This window comes from Artemia sp. Qi Xiang Cuo, chromosome 9, assembly GCF_049724085.1.
Source record: "Artemia sp. Qi Xiang Cuo chromosome 9, ASM4972408v1, whole genome shotgun sequence".
NCBI classification, from domain to species: domain Eukaryota; kingdom Metazoa; phylum Arthropoda; class Branchiopoda; order Anostraca; family Artemiidae; genus Artemia; species Artemia sp. Qi Xiang Cuo.
In genome coordinates, this window is record NC_142802.1 from 69901858 (window position 1) to 69917761 (window position 15904).

The 15904-nt window shown below is 35.6% G+C and overlaps 1 protein-coding gene across 1 annotated transcript in view; it reads left to right on the top strand.

The window, feature by feature from the left end:
* Positions 1 to 214: 214 nt before the first annotated feature.
* The window catches only part of LOC148948984 (uncharacterized), a 55725-nt gene continuing 40035 nt past the window's right edge, over positions 215 to 15904 (top strand). Inside the window, exons 1-2 of the mRNA XM_089095077.1 lie at positions 215 to 248; positions 13128 to 13968. Of these exons, the coding sequence (XP_088951203.1) occupies positions 13149 to 13968 (820 nt within the window). The 5' untranslated portion in view covers positions 215 to 248; positions 13128 to 13148. The remainder of the gene's footprint in view (positions 249 to 13127; positions 13969 to 15904) is intronic.

Genomic DNA, 15904 nt, shown 5'->3' on the forward strand with positions numbered 1-15904 from the left:
GTCACTAAGCCCCACCCTCTTAGCATCATTAATTAGAAGCACTCGACGTGGAATACATGCTTGCTGAAATCGGTTCCCGAAATCAGCTGCGTGTTCCTAGCCCTTTAATGAATAGCATTTAATGAACGGCGAAAACGAGCGCAGCTTATTTTAATGAATAAAAAAAAAGATGTGAGACTGACTTTCTAAAACAGAATGGAGCATTTTCTTCTGGCAACGCTGGTGCATTTTTGAAAATAAAACACAAAGTAGGCAGTATTAGAATAGACTAGCCTTCCCTGACTGTGACAAAAAAAAGAAATATTCGGTTAAATTCTACTTTACCTACTTTTGGCTTTCTTGGAAAGGGGTTAGGTTAGGAAAATGAAACTTTCAGGGATGGGTCTACAGGCTAAAGTATGTCCTGGGAAGGTATTATGAAGTAGGCCTACCTACCTCCACTCCTTCTCCCTCTAGAGGGTCTTGACCTTTGATGACCCTTAAAAATCTGTGTGTTACAAAAGTGAGGGAAAATGAGGTAGTGAGGTAAAATTATACTTTAGCTAGGCTACCTTGGAAAAGGGTTAGGTTAGAAAAATGAAACTTTCAGGGATGGGTTACAGGCTAAAGTAGCCTAGGTAAAGTTCTACAAAATCATATTATTGAGTTAGGAATAAAGTGAATACACCATTCAATGCCTTTTTTTTATGCTGATTATGAATATAATAGGCTAATCATTTCTATTGGAAATGAATTTCAGCCCCCCCCCCCTATAGATACCTAACCTAACCCTGAATTGGCATATATAGGGGGGGGGGCTGAAATTCATTTACAATAGACATGATTATTATATTCATAATAAGTATAAAAAAAGGCATCAAATGGTGTATTCACTTTATTCCTATCTCAATAATATGATTTCATAGAACTTTACTGTAGCCTATGTCCTGGGAATGCATTTAGAAGTAGCTACCTCCACTCCTCTGTCTACAGGGTCCTGACCTTTGTTGAACTTTAAACATTTGTGTGTTATAAAAGTGAAACCTTGCAAAACAGATCTTCTGCTTAAATGAAATAGCCTACAGCAAAATAGTTTTTAGCCTCACAGGCCTTTGCAACTTTGCTCAATCCAAATTTATAAGGTTTTAAAGATATGCAAATACATTTCCTAAATTTTGATAAAAAACATTGATATGGGTTAAAATTTGGTAAAGTTCTACCAAATCATATTATTGAGTTACAAATAAAGTGAATATACTTTATTTGTAAGTCAATAATATTTTTATGCTCTTTCCAAATATAATAATAATTTTTGTTGGAAATGAATTTTACCCCCACCCCTGTATACCATTTCAGGGTATATATTTGCACATTAGGGAGGTGGGGGTAAAGTTTAGACTTACCTCCCATTTACATCAGAAATAAAATTTGCCCCCACCTCCCCCTTATGTGCAAATATATACCCTGAACTGGTATATATAGGGGTGGGGGTAAAATTCATTTCTGACAAAAATGATTATTATATTTGGAAAGAGCATAAAAAAAGGCATCACCTTAATCCATTTGAGAGCTTTAAGGTCCTCCAGACCTGTAGTGCTCTTGATTTGACAACTCCCAATTGAACCTCCACTGCCTCTTCTCCCACTCCTTGTCAAGGTGGCATTTGAAAGACTGGATGGAGGGAGTGCTGACAGTTAAGTCCTTCAATTAATTCCAATGGTTTATGACTCTTTTTGAGAAGTACATTTGACAGGTTCTCAATTGGGAGCTTAACTTTGGCAGCTTCTTGGAGTGTCTTCTTGTGTAATGATGGCTGGTGCTATGACTGCTGCTAAAGATGGTAGAGTTTTCTTCTCAAAGTTTGTAAGTCAGCCTCATATTGCTATGCATGCATCTGTAGACAAGGGTAGGTAGCTTAAATTGCTTGAGGTGGTCCTCATATGAAGTTGATTTTAGGCTTTTCATGCACTTTGTTGCTTGCCTCTGAACATTTTTGATGAGCCTTACATCTTGCCAATAAGAAGGACCTGCAAGGCACATGCCAAAATTGAGATTGGGTCTGACAAGAGCTGTATATAATTTTATGATACTGATGGTCTGTTTTAATAGGCCAAGGCTGGAATTTGCATGGGAAACAACATGCTGAACATGTCTGTGGAACTTCAACTTGTCATTGATGATGACACCAAGGTCCCTTTCTTCTTCTCTATTCTCTAGATGCTCCCTTGTTTTTGTGATGGAATTGTAAATTGAGTAGGTAGCCATTGGGTTGTTAGGTCCAAGGTGCAAAATACAGCATTTGATTGTATTGAAGGAGCCAGTCTTGAGTCCAATCCTGTAGCATGTCTATGTCACATTGGATGGTCTGTGGATTTGCAATGCTGAACAGTTTGGCATCATCTGCAAACAAATGCATATTATTATCTACATGATTGAAAATATTGTTTATGTACATCAAGAATAGGGTTGGGCCTAGAACAGTTCCCTGTGGTATCCTGCTCATTACCATGGCCTCATAGGAGTAGATTGGCTGGCCACCCATCTTGAATAAGCAGACTTTCTGCTTGCCATTGGTGAGGAAATTCATTAGCCAGTCTATCACAGCTGAATTGATGCTGGAGGCAGATAATTTGGAGCACAATCTAATGTGTGTTACCTTGTTGAAGTCCAGCCGCAGTAGGTTGACTGGATGTTCTTGGTCAATCAGATTTTTAATTTCTTCCTATGATTCCAATAGGTTCGTTTTGATTGATTTTCCTGACTAGAATCCATGCTGCTTGGGTGACAAGATCTTGTTTGTTGTTAAATGTTCAAGAATTGAATCATTGACTATGCATTTAAGTATCTTAACAACAGCTGAAGTTAGGCTAATAGGTTGATAATTCTCAGATTTGGTGTGATCACCTTTTTTGAATACCAGCGTTATGTTGGCTACTTTCCAGTCTGCTGGTAGCTCTCTAGAAATAAGTGATGTCTGGAAGATTTTTGTGAGGGGCTCTGCTATCACTCTGCTATCTGTGGTTTCTTTTAATAATCTGGGGTGTATATTATTGAACCCTGGCAACTTGTTAGCATCTGATTTCAGTAAACATTTAAGGAGATCTGTAGACAATACCATGGTGCTCTCCATTGGGGCTTTTACATTGTATTTTGGTGGGGAATATAGAATAGAATATGATTTATTGGCTAAAATAGCACAAAAGCTAGCATAAGCATGTCAGAATTACCATAACAAAACAAATGTTATGGGATAAACATAAAACAAAAAATTGAATCAATAATAAAACAGATGTTAGGGGATAAACATAAAACAAAAGTTATATCAATTATTAAAATAGGGGACAAAAGAGTTTTTGTACCTCATGGTCATCATTTGGGGATACAGGTCCAGTTGGGTATTTGGAGCTCTACAAGCATTGAGTCTTGTATTAGGAAGGGTTGGGGGATTTTCTTTAAAGGGAGGGAGAAAACGTCAATGATAGTTGGAACTAAGGCAATTGTGACCAAAGTTCAGGGTAAGGATGTGAAGTCCTGACTCCAATGTAATAAGTTCAAGTCTAGCCAAACCTTCATCGTATGTAGTATAGGCTGTCCCCAGAATAATTTTTATTCCTCTTTTTTGAATAATTTCAATTTTAGAACATTGGTCTTTGGTCAACCCAGGGTGCAAGACAGGACAAGCATATTCCAGACAGCATCATATATAAGAACAATAAATTATTTTAAGGTTTTGGATTGATATGGAGAACCGTTTGAGAAGAGAGAAAGATTTAAGGAGAAAACAACCTGACTTAAATAAGTGGGAAATGTGGAAGTTCCGTTTGAGGTTGTTTTCAAACTCCACACCAAGCAGTTTCACGTAATTTAAATTTGGTATGCAACGGTAATTATTGATAGGGGGTATATTTAAAAAAAAAAGAAAATAACATGAAACTGCTTTTGGGCATGCTTAAGTTGAGTTTAACATTGTCAAGATCATTCTTTAAATTGTTAATTAGTGAATTGAGTGTGACATTCTAAGCATTAGATGTTTGACAAAGGTTCAGTAATGTCAAATCATCCGCAAATTTAAAAGAGTGGTCAAAACTTGGTAAAACATTATTAAAAATGCTAAAGGTAAAGGGCCATTTGGTTCAGTGGTGAAAACTGAGACAAATTGTAGGTTCAGTAAGTCAGCAAGCTTGTTAGTGTCTGTAGTTTCTTCACCTTGCTCTGTTATCAGTTTTTTGATACACTGTCTATTGTGGTCTTGGCTAGAGACATACCACCAAAACTTCTTTGGGTTTGTCTTGGCTTCATCAGCAAGTTTGGATTCAAAGCTTGTGTAAAAGGCCTGTGTCAAGTTTTTAAGTTCGTTCTGGCTTTTGGAATATTTCTCTCTATGTTCAGGGGAGTGGTGTTTTTTTTTATATTTCTTCCATTGTCTGCTTTTATGGTTGATTTACCTCTTAATATATTTTGTCATTATCAGAAGTGTTCTTGGTTTGGGAACAAGCTTGCTCAAGGTGTACTGATTTGCTTTGCTTATCAGTAATTCTTTGAAGCACTCCCATTGCTGTTCTAGAGAACCAGATAAGACGTTGTCCCATCAGATGTTGTTGAGATCCATTCTAATCTTCTCATAGTTAACAAAGGTCTTCTTGATGTAGCAATTCAAAATACTTTGAGGAATGTTGTTCTAATGTCTATGGTGACATGATCACTCTTTCCAATTGGGGGCATGTAAGAGGTAGAGAGGAGAACTTCTGGTCTCCTGAGAAATATCAGGTTGAGAAGGTTTGGTTGCTGTCCCTCCCTAAAAATTGAGTGGTATATTCACTTTATTCATAAGTCAATAATATGATTTGGTAGAACTTTACCTAAAATTCTACTCAAATAACAGGAATTGCATTTTAAGAACTAAAGCTAGAGAAAAAGAAATTGATAACTGAAAATTAAGGGAAAATGTTGCTTTGTCAAAAATTCTAATAGGTAATAGACCTGCCATGTAAGTAAATTTCATGACCCTCTTGAGAGAAAAGGAGTGATGGTAGGTACTTCAATATTAGCCTGTAGACCCATCCCTGAAAGTTTCTTTTTTCCTAACCTAACACCTCTCCAAGATAGCCAAAATTAGCTAAAGCAGAATTTTATTAAATCAATTATTATATCATAATATGTACAATAATCCTAGAATTCATGAATTTCTTAGAAACTATATATTACAGTAACAGGGTATATACCCCACCCCCCTAATGTGTAAATATATACCCAGAATTGCATTCTGAATCTAAATATGACCTTCATTTGCATCTCAATTGAACTTTACCCCCATCCCCATAATGTGCAAATGTATGCCTACCCTGATTTGGATTTATTTAGGGGTGGGAGCAAAGTTCATTTGTGATGCAAATGAAGGTTATACTTAGATTCAAATGCAATTCTGGGTATATATTTTCACATTAGGAGGGTGGGGTATATACTCTGTTAATATATAGGTTCTAAGAAATTCATAAATTTCTTAGAAAAACTGAACAAACAAGGAAAGAAGTGAAGATAAAGGTTCTTGGGCAGCAAAGTATATTGACTAGGATTATTGTGCATATTATTAAGTAAAAAGTGTTTTCTTAACATGTCTCCTTATGTGGTGGACTGTTCATACATCTATACAAGCTCTAGGTTATGAAGAAATTCCCCTGATCTTTGCAGGATTTCAAGCTATGTTAGCCTTTTTTCCAAATTAAAATAGAATACTTTTACACATCCTTAAGTCAAAGTTTAAAAGGTCTCACATTAGGATTTTCTTGCTTTTGGAACAAGACCTTCTCTATAACTGAGGGATACCCTGAAGCCCTCTTTAAAAATCTGCTCTGCATCAACCAAGACCTTTATATATATATATATATATATATATATATATATATATATATATATATATATATATATATATATATATATATATATATATATATATATATATATATATATATATATATATATATATATATATATATATATATATATATATATATATATATATATATATATATATATATATATATATATGTATGTATAAAAATCAGTTTTGCAACAAAAAAGTTTTTCTACTGCTAAACACTCACTGACTAATTAGGGATAAAGGTAAAATTCTAGACAAGCTACTTTTTGCTATCTTAGAAAGCGATTGGATTAGGAAAATAAACCTTACAGGGATGGATCTTCAGACTAAAGTATGTCCTGGAAAGGTATTTTGAAGTACCTATCCCCACTCCTCTCTCTAGAGGGCTCTGACCTTTCATGACGTTTAAAAGTCTTCGTGTTATAAATGTGAAACCTTGGAAAATAGATCTTCTGCTGATGGGAATTACAAAAAAGTGTTTCTGGCTTTTCAACTTTGCTCAATCCTGATTTATGAGGTTTGAAAGATCTACAAATACATTTCCTAAATTTAGAAAAAAAAACCCATTGATATGGCTTAAAATAGTACTCAAATAACAGGAATTTTGTTTTCAAAACTAAAACTAGAGAAAAAGAAACTGAAAATTAGTATATAATATTTTTTTGTCAAAATTCCAATGGGTGGAAATTTGCCTACCTGTTAAGTAGGCAAATTTTCAAGACTTAGAAATCATTAGAGGGTTAACATATTAGCTTGGCAATACCTTCCTAGGGTGTGTTTTTGGCCCTGGATTTATTAGTGAGAGTTTAATTTTCCTTACCTAACCCCTTTCAAAGATAGCAAAAAGTAACTTGTCCAGAATTTTACTGTAATAAATGAGAGTGAAGAGGTCAGGTTAAGCAATGAGAAAATGAAGAAGTTGATGGCTGAACATACCTTAATAGAATAATAGTAAAGATGGTAAATACAGCAAAGGTACAAAGGGAAGAATTGTCAAAGCACCAGAGCTGTTCCTAGAGTTGGCGGTGCCTGGGGAAAAATTAATTAAAATATCCACCTCCCAACTCAAATATAAACAAAAAATCCAAATCAAAGTGAAAAATCTGGTCAGAAGTAGACAATTTACCAGCTGCAGTGCCCCCCAAGCCATGATGTCTAGGGTTCCTGCCCTAGTTGCACCCCCTAGGAATTGTTCTGCAAGGCACCATATGGTTTTTCACAGTTGAAAAATTTGGAAGATCAGGAAGATAAGTGTACAAACTGAGATTAGAATATTGGAAGCCACAATACTGTATATCAAACAGTAAGCTGCACATAAAATATGGTCTAATCCCACTTCTCAGAGCTAAGATGAAGTAAAAGTTAAGATAGATAGATGTCTGAATGGAATGGGAAGAGCTAAGAAAGAAGGCTTACCCCTCAAAACACAAATTTAATATAATGAATAAAATGAAGAAAATAAATTTAAACTAAAAAATGAATAAAATTAAATGAATAGATAAATTTAAATGAATCACCTTCCGATTCTCTTGAAATTGACCCTTCTTCAATACAATAGCTTAATCATAAACAAAGTTAAGTCATAGAACCCTCCTCGTTTTTTTAAAAAGAACAACATATTTGGCAACAATTTAGTTCACATGCATTAGGTGATAACTGGCATGACAAACTTAGACCTATTTTATTTTTTAATTAACAAATTTCTTTTTGCTCCAAATAGATGGCCAAAAAGCATAACCTCTAGACAATAATCTTCACATAATACCCTTGTTTCAAAACTTGAAAAAAGTCGGTCTTTTTCATTTGTATGATGCATATAGTGAATTTGGTGCAGTAATCTTTAAAGTGCAGAAATTCAAAAATAATCCTTAAGATGCCCTAGTCTGCGTCATTTTAATCTTCTCAAAGTGTTGAATGTTCCGAAAAAGGCTGCAAGCTGGGCTGCATCTTGCAGCCTGATTTCAAAACACAAATTTTGAAGGCCCCCTGCTGCCCCTGCCTTCCTTCTCCAACACTATCTGCAAGTTTTAACTTGAGCTGTTCATAGGATATTCCTGATGTAGTTATTTTATAAATTGGGCACACCTGGTATCTTTTGATTTAGCTCTACTTACTCCCCCAAATCACTGTTTAATATATATCCTCCCCCTCAACACTTCCTGTAATTTTCAAGTTAATACTCCAAACCATTCCCAAGCTGGTACAGATATGCCATTTTGATAACATTGTTTAATTTACCTTACTGCTTTTCCATGTATAGATTATAATTTTCATTGGAGCTTAAAGATCAAAAAAGTTTTGATGGATAGGTCTTCTTCCAAGTTTCAGCAACCACTCTTTCAGTACAAAGTGATAGAGGAAAAGTTTCTTGGACCTGTTTGATGGGAATATTTCTTTCTAAATTGTCTTCTACTTTTGGTTCCTTAGCCCAAGGGATTTTCTTGCCCCTATTTTAGGCTCCACGTTTTTTTCTTGGGGGGGGGGGTTGAGCCATACCTCTGAGCAGCTTTTTTGTAATTCAGTAGGCTCTTTTTGGCCTGATGACCTACAGCTCTAAGCTGTGAACTAATGAGAGACACAATTTGTTTAGCCTGCTTCTGGGCCTCTCATCGCCCTGCCCCTCCCGCAGAAAAAGTTTAGACTATTATAACTAAGAGAGATTTTATTATAACTAAGATAAGAGAGAAACCCAATATATTATTTATAAGACCTATTTGTAAACAATTGGCAATTTATATAGTTTATGGCCCTTGCCCCAGGGTTTTGGTGGCCATGTCATTTCTGGAGGCACATCAAACCATTAAGTCTTCTAACTAAAATGGATTTTTCGAATTTGAATCAGATGTCTAGGGGGGAGGTACAGTAAACCATGTAGTAAAAAGGACATAGGAGGGTGGCTGGCAGCCTGCCAATCACTTTCAATTCCTTAAAGGGCATAAGAACTTTCAATTTCCAATCAAAAGAGCCCCCTCCCAAGTTTTTATGTTTACCTGTTTCCATACCCAGTGGCTGAGAAACAACAATATATTGCTGAGATACTTGGTTCTTTACTTATGCTGCATTAAAGTGTCACCTCTGAATTTCCCAGATAATAAATGCTCAAAAAGATGGGAAAAAGCATGCCAGCCAATTTGAACAAAAGCTAATGGATTTGTTTCTATGGATGCTTTGTTTAAGATCACTTGGATTCTAGTAAATTAGGGAGAAGTATCATATCATCTTCTAAAGACCAGAAATAATTTGCAAATAATCTGTACTGAAAACCAAACACATTTTGAACGTTTCTCTTTTTTTTTTTTAACTTTAATAAATCTAAAATCATCAAGACTTTCAGGAATATACATTACGATATATAGGCTACATTAAACTGTCTATCCACAATCACTTTTTTTTTTCAGCGATCTTGGATATAATGGCAATGTCTTTTTGTTTTTATTTGATGTTATGAAGACATCAAATAAAACACTTGAGAAAATAATTTAGTATGGTCTGGTCTTAAGGCATGGGGGGGGGGGCGGTGCTAGCCCTCCTTCTCTTTGTGGTAGTTTTTGCTTGTTTGTAGTTTGACTTAGTTATTTATTGTAATTTCTGTTTGTTATGGGTTTGATTTATTTATTGATAGTGATTTATAGTATTTTTGCACTGGAAAAATTATTTGATTTTACCATCTTTGGTTTATTGTAGCTCTTTACTTTTCTTTAAGGAATAGAAACAGTTTTTTAACATTAATTATGCAAATAAGGGCTAGTAATTAAGAAGTCATCAGCAGTTTAAATGTCAAATATATGCTTTGTTTTCAGAAAAAAGGAATTCAACTTCGCAAATGATAATCCCAAAAGAAATTATCATTTTAATGCCATACTTCAAAGTTAAAATGGAAGTAACTTTGCCTTACCTTCATTCGCACTTTGGAGCAAATCAAGATCCTTCTTGATTTCTGAATTGCTTCATAGTAGATGATGTGGTTGGTCAACATCAAATGCATCCTGCTTGTGCTTCCAGGGAACACCATTCCATTTGATATCTAGTAGCTTCTTGAAAGCTTCATCATTAGGTGCTGAGACTGTTCCAGTGGTTGACTGGATGGCAGGAGTAAAACTGTTGTCGGTATTGAGTTATGACTCATGGCTTGAGCAGCTTCTTTTGATTTCCCCTCCTGTCAGTGCTAACATTTTAGGAAGTTGACAAACGAAGTGGGGAGAAGGGTTTCTTGTGAAGTAAGCTTATAGGTCATAAGCATATCAGCTCTTTGTTGTTAGCACCAGTGTGTATAATTTAAACTCCTTCAAACATTCATCATAAGATTTGTGTTTCATCTTTGTTACTGACTTAATAGGTTTCATTTGCATGAGACTCAGTGTTCTTGCAGTATGAGTGGTTGGTTCTTGTTATCAACAAGAATTCCAAGGTCTCTTTCTTCATCCACACCTTGCAGCTCTTGTATATGGTTTATAGCTGCATTGACCATAGTATAGTTAAAACCTGTGTTGGACTAGTCAAAATGTCTAATTCTGCATTTGTCAATGTTGAAACTCATGTGCCATGCTGTTGCCTAATTTTGAGCATGTTTGAGACCTGCTTGTGGTGAATCATGGTTAACTGCACCAAACAATTTAAAGTCGTCAGTATAGAGAGTGAGACGACTTGTAGCCTGTTGAAAAACTTCATTTGTATTGATATTTAACAGGGTTGATCCCAAGACAACCCTGCTAGACACCACTGGTGACTCCACGTCTCTTTGAGAGGATTGATTCTCCTTCATTAGTAAGTTTCACTTTCTGTGTTCTATCAGTAAGAAAACCTGAGATCCAGCCCACAAGGTCTGTATTAATTCCACAAAAGATCAGTTTTATTTTCAGGTGTGAATGTGGAACTTTGTCAGATGCTTTTGTATGGTCAAAAAACAGGACATCAATAGGTAGACCCTGATCAATCATCTCTGTTATTAAATCAGAAGTCTCCTGCAAATTTGTTTCTACCGACTTTCCTGGTCGAAATTCATGTTGGCTGGGCAATATTATTCCATTAATCTTGAGATACTTCAAGCAACAGGACATCAATAGGTAGGCCCTGATCAATCATGTTTGTTATTAAAATCATAAGTCTCCTGCAAAGTTGTTTCTACTGACTTTCCTGGTTGAAATTTATGGTGGCTGGACAATATTATTCCATTAAGTTGGAGATGCTTCATGACAGAGTCATTTACCACTTTTTCCAGGGTTTTAGCCACAACAGAAGTGGCTATATATAGGTTTGATGAGTGGTAAATTACCACTTAATTGAAGATTCAGCAACAAGAATTGATTGGGAAGTTTTAATGAACTAGTCAAAATTTGTTATAAGTTTTCAATGTATTTTCAGTTCTGTGATTCCTTCTATCAGAAAATATAATTGGCTACCAATGGGAGCACCTATCTCTGGGCTACTGGCAAATATTTATGTCGAGAACCTCGAAAATTGGGCATTAAGTTCATATTTTTAAAAACATGTCTATTGGGGATGCTACATGGATGACGTAATTTCATATATGTATATATATATATATATATATATATATATATATATATATATATATATATATATATATATATATATATATATATATATATATATATATATATATATATATATATATATATATATATATATATATATATATATATATATATATATATATATATATATATATATATATATATATATATATATATATATATATATATATATATATATATATATATATATATATATATATATATATATATATATATATATATATATATATATATATATATATATATATATATATAAAATATATATATATATATATATATATATATATATATATATATATATATATATATATATATATATATATATATATATATATATATATATATATATATATATATATGCTGGTGTTGTGCTGAAGACGGTTCTTGGACACAGGGTTGAAATATTCACTGAATTGAATTCCACTGTCTTGAGAAAAACTTTCCGTTATAAGTGTGTTTCTTTGGTTGTTTTCTGCTCTGCCTTTGTTTCTCTTTTTAAACAAAGGAGTGAGAAATGCTGTTTTCAAATCTGTTGGCACTTTGTTGGTACAGAGGGAAACTTTGAATAATTGGGGAGTTTCTTGGTAATGGTTTCAGTAACCTATTTTAGAAGGCGTGGATGTAACTTATCTAGCCCAACTGATTTGTCGACATCTAACGATTTAAGTCGTTTGAGGATGTTAAAACTACGAATCTCAATAGGCTCCATTGGATGGTGGGTTTGTGTGGAACTTTGATACAATCTTTGAAGAAAAATAGAATAGGGGTTGTCAGCACTACTTATGTTAATTGTTGCTTGTCTTGAGTTTGACTTGGTCATTTATTGTAATTTCTGTTCGTTTTGCATTTCATTTATTTATTGATGGTGATTTACATTCAACACTTTTTCACTTTAAACCCTTGCCCTGAGGGCTGTGGGGGGAGGGGGATTCATGCTTAAAGACATAATTGTCGGGCCTTTCAACTATACTGAACAAAATGGCTATCTCAACATTTTGATTGGGTGTACTTGGGGAAATGATGAGCGTAGGTGGGGGGGATGGCTGCCCTCCAATCTCTTTTGACTGTTAAAAATGGCAATAGGCGATGCAATTTCCAATTGAATGAGCCCCTTTTGAAGTTTCTGCGACAATTCCTTCAATATGATATACAAAGTTCCCTGGTCTAAAACCAAAAAAAGAAGGGAATAGCTGCCCTCCGATCACTTTGAATCTAAAAAAGAGTGCCAAAACTTCTGATTACCATTCAAATGAGCCCCTTCGAAGTTTATACGACCACCCTTTCTATACAAACCTTATATGCCCCCGGGGCAGATCTTACAATCCCTGCCCTGAGGGTTTGGGGGGGTTATCCTCAAAGACAGATTTTCTCGTTCTTTCAACTACGCTAGACAAAATGGCTAACTCAAAATTTCGATTGGATGTGTTTGGGTAAATGATGGGCGTTGGAAGGGGAGGGGGCTGGTTGCCCTTCAATAACTTTCGACTTTTAAAGGGAACTAGCCCTCTTAGTTTCCAATTCAGTGAGCTCTTTTTGTATTTTCTACGACAACTCCTTTTATACAAAGTGCCCTTGTATAAAACACCCCCCCCCCCCAAAACAAAAAATACATAGTGCCCACATTGCTCTTTACTTAGGCAGCACAGTGCTGCCTATGATATTTGTTTTAGGTATTAGCAATCTGTAACTGGACATTATGTTGTATTTTATTTTAGGTTGATTAGCCATTAAGCAAGATGGTCAAAGGATTGTTTGACTATTCCTCTGAAGAGGAAGTGAACTCTTTCTCCGAAAAAGAGAATAAACATGACCCAAAAGCTGTACTGCCATCTATAAAGAAAACTGGCACAAAAACTGATTTTAACAAACTATCTGAAAATAGTTTTTCCCAGAGAAATCGATTGTCAACAGCATCAGACAGTGATGATGACGACAGGGTCATTGAAAATTATGGGGTGAAGAATTCTGGAAAGATAGATTCTTTAAGATGTAAACTTTGGAATATCAACAACATAAGAGAAAACTCCTCAAAGAAAACTGAAGTAACCCCACTATTCAGTTTTAGCAAAAGTAAAGATATTGAAGGACTTTTTTGCGAATTTTCAACTGATGAAGTTGAAGAATCAAGTGATAGCTCTGGCTCAGAGAATTGGAACAATGAAAATAATAATCGGAAATGGTATTTCAAAGAGCAGGAAGTTAACTTTAACTATATGAAATCATCCCCAGACATAAAACAAGATCTTAAACTGCAACATTTGTTTACTACAGTCTCTTTACGTGAAACTTACTTTGAAGCATGCCGTATTATGGAATCTGTCTTTTCTGATTTAGATAACAGATCTGGCCGCATTTTCAAGGCCAAAGAAATAGACCTAAGATTGTTAAACTTTGCCAAACATGAAACACCAAAAACAAGGTCTGAGACGACTGATATATTAGAGCAAAAAGATCCTGTAATACAAAAGCAAGAAGCAAGAAATCTGGCAAATGGATCATTTGCAACAGCCAATGCAAAAATAAAGGAAAGCATTAGACTTACTGTCATTCCTAAAGGTAAAATAAGCTACTGTTAAACTTTAAATTTTCTGTCACTGATAGAACGTGAAAAGATTTTATTTTTATCTAACTTTTGAGAGAGAGAGAGAGAGAGAGAGGGTTAAGTTTCAAGGAAGGGCTTTAATTTACCAAAGACTTAAAAAACTTAACCTCTTCTTTATTTGAAAAGTTAGTTTTTCAAAAGGTCCAGAAAAAGTATCTTCCTATTGGAAAAATAGGCCCCTGCAAAAATTGGTAGTACTGATTGGATTCGAAATTATTATTTAACACACAAAATAAACAAACTTAAATGTTCAGATAAAGCAAACAGGGAGCAAAGTCTGCCTATTAACAAAATAAGTTTTATGATCCACCAAAAGACACAAATAAAATAAAGACAAAGAAAAAACAAAACATGACAACCTACGTCAGGAGAGGGACAAGGGAGGCTACTTCAGTGCGGCAAGTTCACAATATTACACCTTAAAAAGATTATAGAATAGGAAGTCTTTGTCATTAAGGGTAAATAATATGTTTTGTTTTTTATTGGCTCAATTTCAACTATCAATGGCTTACGTGACCTTTCTCATTGGCTGACGTTACAAACCGGCCGTCATGATTACCCCATGGGAATATGCGCCAAATAAAAATAACAAATCGCCAGGGGGAGCATATAGCTCTCTTCCTCAGCAGTTTTTATTCCAAGATGGAATTTATTACTGACTTTGGAGTGATCATCTCGATAGAACAAACAAGCAGCTTATTGTTCCCAGCGAGTATAGATCACAGATTATCAAGATAAGCCATGACAACGTGATGAATGGTCATTTAGGCAAGTCCTGGACCACTGACCACCCGTTGTTTTTGGTGGTCGAGTATCTACAAGGACATTGGTAGTTACATCAGGTCGTGTACACCTTGTCAATTGACCGCCAGGCGCAAACCCAAGGAAAATGTACCCATTAGGCCTTTTCTCGCCATAACTAAGCCATTCTCGCGAATCGTCATGGACATAGTAAGACCCCTACTTAAAAGGTGCGGAGGTGGTTGGTGGCTACTAGCTATTACTGACTACGAATCTAGATATCCTGGAGCGATACCATTACGGTCAGCAAAATCACTCGTTATTGCAGACGGAGTTGCCAAGTTTACTCCACGCTATGAAATTCCCGACGAAATCGTAATAGATCAAGGAATTTTGTTACTGTCTTCTGTCCTAAAGAAATCTCATACCCGGTACCGAATATAAAGCAGATAAGGAAATCTCCATACCACCCGGAGATGGATGGACAAACTGAAAGGTTCAACGAGACTCTAATATCCATCCTTCGCAGATACGTAGGGACATCAAAAAACAACTGGCACAAGTTTATACCGTTCTCGCTATTTGCATATGGAGAAACAACTCATCCGCGTTTGGGGTTGAGCCCATTCGAGGCACTAAACTGAGGGAATCCTCGCGGGTTCCTGGACCTAATGCAAGAAGAATGGGAAGATAAGACTGGAGAAGATCCAATAATTATTGTGGAATGTACTCGACAGATGCCTTTGTGATTACCTGAAATCTGAGACTTTGCCACAAAAGCAACTGAAGCAGCGAAAATGAAGCGATACTACGACCAAGCTAAGAAGCCAAGGACCTTGTCCATTGGTGACCAATTACTTCATTTATTACCAGAAGGAATCAATAAATAATGTACGTTGGCAAGCGCCATTCAAGGCTACGAAAAAGAGCTTGGAACAGGCTCTAAGAACAAAGTAAGTGTGTGACGGTACTAGACCCTTAATGTCCAAACCGGCGGTGCTGATCTCCGTTTTGTGGCCCTTCAGCCAGGAAGTGCAATGGGGGGCTGGGGGCCAGCCACCCTGTGCTTTCACACACCATTCCTGCTTACCTTCCCCAGATTTCTCCAGTTACCCATTTAGAGCTGGGTCGACCCTGGCTAAGCTTACA